General features: G+C 37.2%; 1 protein-coding gene across 1 annotated transcript; it reads left to right on the forward strand.

Annotated features, from left to right (window-relative positions):
* Window positions 1-1516: 1516 nt before the first annotated feature.
* On the forward strand, window positions 1517-3865 carry LOC116000526 (L-type lectin-domain containing receptor kinase IV.2-like). The gene has a single exon (XM_031240616.1). It carries the CDS (start codon window positions 1656-1658, stop codon window positions 3651-3653), a length of 1998 nt encoding a protein of 665 aa, XP_031096476.1. The 5' UTR covers window positions 1517-1655; the 3' UTR covers window positions 3654-3865.
* The last annotated feature ends 517 nt before the right edge of the window (window positions 3866-4382 follow it).

Here is a 4382-nt window from a genome sequence, read left to right on the forward strand (position 1 = left end):
TTCTTCTCTAATTCTAATCTAAGCCTATGAATTGCAATGTGGAGTGAATTGGGAGAGTTCTCTCTAGGCTAATCCTAGAGAGAGAAAGTCTAGGGTGTGGAATGGTGGATGAATTGAGAGATCCCCTTTCTTTTCCGCAAAAATATCTTAAATACGGAGTAAAATCGCCAGGTGGACGCCAGGGTGGACGCGCGAGTCCACTACGCATCCACGGCCCTCTGCTGCACAGACTTCAAACTTCAGAGAGTGAAAAATTGGACGCAGGGGTGGACGCGCGTCCACAGAGCGTCCACAGTGCATCCATGGTCTATTTTGCACTCCAACTTCGACTCGTGAATCCTTCTCCGAAATCTAGCCATTTTCTGCCTTTTTGCCCATCTTTTTATCTACAAAATGATTAACCAAGTGTGGAACGGGGTCCAATGGCAATAACAAGCATTTTAACGCAATTGAGGGCCAAATCAAACATAAAAGCTTTCGATTATGTGCAAGATGATCCTAGAACGACCTTGTAAATGTGGCGTCTTTTGCACTTATGAGTGTAAAACTAGAATACAACTTTTAGCCAAAATATTCAATTAGCAATTTATATCGTGGACCATGGTCCACATAGTATTTTAGACTCTCGATCAAAATGACGTCGTTTTGATATTTAAGATTTAACAGATTCTGTAATTTCCCGTTTCTCATGCTTCAACACAAATTTTAATTTATTCTAGGTACAAAATAAAAAACTGTTAAGGTACAGTCGTACAGAATTTCATAACACCAGAAACAAAAACTCACAACGCAAGATACATCACACATACACATATTATATATTTACTTATTCTCAAATTTAATTTATATAGATAATTTATGTCCTATAGGCACATAATTTCATAACACAAGACATAAATTTGTAAAATAAGACACACAATATGTTGTGTGTTACACAACTAATAATCTATTTTAAGTACAGAATCCATACCCTTAAGGTACAGAATTGCATAGCATAAGAAACAGAAACACATAACACAAGACACGTACACATGTTTTATATTTACTTTAGTTTAGGTACAAATTCAATATTCTTAAGGTACAAAATTGCATAATATAAGACACAAAATACAAAACGCATAATAAAACACACAAAAACGCATGTTATATTTACTTTATTTCAGGTACATAACTCATACGCTTAAGGTACAAAATTGCATAATATTAGATACAAAAACTCATAACACAAAGACACATACACATGCTTTATAGTAATAACAAAAAAAACTGAACTAAACAACAAACAGTTGCTGTCAAAATTAAAATTCAACTGGTCCACGGCATAACGATTTTTCAACCTAACCTTTGGCCGGTTGGTGTGAAATATGGACTCCAAGCTTCAGGACTAAAGCAATTTTCCGACAACAAATTTCTCCAGATAAACAGAGAGTTTCGTTTTGTCTTCTTACCGAAACGTCTACCCTTAAAATTCCCAAATTCATTGGATTTTTAAGCCTCTTCACCCTGCCATCCCCATTCAACAAATTAAACAATAAATGCCGTATAAAGACTCCATTTAATTTGTTCAAAATAAGTTGGAAGTCTTGGCACCATATTCCTATATATATATATAGCGTTTAAGAGGTTTTTCTTTCTGGTATAGTGAGTGCAATGCAATGATGTGCCTCAAGCTTATAGTGCTAGTAGCCATCTTTGCTGCTGGAGCGTCTGGAGACCTGGAGTTCACATTCAACGGATTCAGGTCGGCCAATCTGAGCCTGGACGGAATAGCTGAGATCACACCCGATGGCTTACTCAGGCTAACAAATGAAACCATGTTGCAGAAAGGCCGTGCCTTTTACCCAATGCCTATCACTTTCAAGAATTCCCCCAACGCCTCTGCTTTCTCCTTCTCCACCACCTTTGTCTGTGCTATGGTGCCCCAGAATCCGAGTTTGTTCACCCACGGCCTTACCTTCGCCATCACGCCCCCGGGAGGCCTTCCGGGGGCACTTCCCTACCCGTATTTCGGCCTTTTCAATGACACCTCGGATGGCAATTCTTCGAACCATGTGGTGGCAGTGGAGCTTGATACCCTCCAGAATCGGGAATTCGATGATATTGATAACAACCATGTTGGAATTGATATCAATGGGTTGAGATCAGCTTTAGCAAAATCAGCAGGGTACTATCAGGGCAACCAGGTTCATAACTTTAGCCTTGGAAGCGGCAAGCCAATACAGGTTTGGGTGGAATATGATGGCAGGGCTAAGCAAATGAATGTCACTGTGGCTCCTTTTAGTGTGGGTAAACCAAGTAAGCCTCTCTTGTCTTTTCCCCATGATATTTCTCTGGACATACTAGAAACGGTCTCTCTCGGCTTCACATCCGCCACGGGTTCAACAGTGTCAACCCAATATGTTCTTGGGTGGAGCTTCAAACTGAATGGTGTTGCTCAAGAACTAGATCCCTCTAAACTCCCAAAGCTTCCACGAGTGGGGCCTAAGAGAAAGTCTAGATTTTTGGTGATTGGTGTGCCTTTGATTTCAATAGTTTCTCTGGTTATTGTCTTGTCTGGAGTGGGCTATTATGTGTTGAGGAAGAGGAAGTTTGCAGAGTTGCTTGAGGACTGGGAACTCGAGTATGGGCCTCACAGGTTCCATTACAAAGAATTGTACTTAGCAACCAAGGGGTTTTCAGAGAAACAACTATTGGGTGCTGGGGGATTTGGCAGGGTTTATAGAGGTGTGTTGCCCAACTCACAAGGTGAGATTGCTGTGAAGAAAATTTACCATCAATCAACACAAGGAATGAAAGCCTTCATAGCTGAAGTTGTTAGTATGGGTCGGTTGTGTCATAGGAATTTAGTTCCTCTTCTTGGCTATTGTAGGCGTAAAAGAGAGCTGTTCTTGGTTTATGACTACATGCCTAATGGAAGTCTTGACAAGTATTTGTTTGACAACCCAGTACACACCCTCGGTTGGAACCAAAGGTTTGAAGTAATCAAAGGAGTAGCATCAGCTTTGTTCTATCTACATGAAGGATGGGAGCAGATCGTGGTTCATAGAGATATAAAGGCTAGTAATATCTTACTAGATAGTGAGGGAAATGGACGAATAGGAGATTTTGGCCTAGCTCGATTGTATGATCATGGCACTGATCCTCAAACTACACATATAGTCGGAACTCTTGGCTATCTTGCACCGGAGTACGTTAGAACAGGCAAGGCCACAACAAGCTCTGATGTGTTTGCTTTCGGAGCATTCTTGCTTGAAGTTGCATGTGGTAGAAGGCCTATAGAGTCAAAAGCACCAAATGAGGATCTTGCTTTGGTGGAGTGGGTGTTTTCATGGTGGAGTAGAGGTGAAATACTAGAGGCTATTGATCCTAAACTTGGCAAAGATTACGTTATTGAGGAAGTAGATATTGTCTTGAAGCTTGGGTTATTGTGTTCTCTACTAGATATAGAATTTAGGCCTAGCATTCGACAAGTTGTTCGGTACTTGGAGGGCTCTGTAGCTCTACCAGAACTGTCATTGCTTACCCTCTCCACCGCTGGCCTAATTGTTTCCCGAAGTGAAGGCTTTGATGATTTTGTTTTGTCACTTTCCAATTTTGAAGGTAATTCAGGTTGTTCTTCCATCACGAACTCCACTATCTCTGAAGGTCGTTGATTATAAAAATGGGACTACTTAATAGTTACATAGAAGCAATTTGAAGATTAATTACATCGAATAAGATATTTTATTGTAAAAATATATATATTATTTAGAATAGTACTTATTATAGAGGTATAGTATGTTGATTTTTTTTTTTTTGATGTAATCTCATCTTAGTTAGTTTCATACTTTCATTACAAAGAATAGTAGGTTTTCTCAATAATATATCATTATGTAAATTTAGAGGTCAAAGTATCATCAGCGCTTTTATACTTCAAGATTTTTTTTTTTTTAATTTGTTCCTGTATTTAAATTTCGAGTAATTATGTTTGTATACTTTCAGATTTAATAAAACTAAATAATCTATACTATATATAAAAACAATTTCATCCTCCCAAATTTTCCCCCCAAAACTTAGGGGTATTTTGGTAAAATCATTTATTTTATTCATTTATTATTTTATTATTTTATTAATTATCCATCCTATAATATTATTATGGTAATATATGATAATGATAATATGATAATATGGTAATATTGTTAATATTAATGGGTGATGGGTGATTGGTGATATATAATTGATAATTGATAATAAGGTATATGGTATTATTCTTAATATTAATATATTAATATATAATATATTAATATATACTAATATTAATTAATTAATTGGTGATTATTTTAAAAAAGAATAATTAATTGGTGATTGGTGATTAGTGATATGGTAATATTGTTATATATTAA

The sequence above is a fragment of the Ipomoea triloba genome, chromosome 12, assembly GCF_003576645.1.
Source record: "Ipomoea triloba cultivar NCNSP0323 chromosome 12, ASM357664v1".
Taxonomy (NCBI): Eukaryota; Viridiplantae; Streptophyta; class Magnoliopsida; order Solanales; family Convolvulaceae; genus Ipomoea; species Ipomoea triloba.

Coding starts and splice junctions, on each gene's coding strand:
- LOC116000526 (XM_031240616.1), top strand. CDS start 1,656: ATGATGTGCCTCAAGCTTATAGTGCTAGTAGCCATCTTTGCTGCTGGA.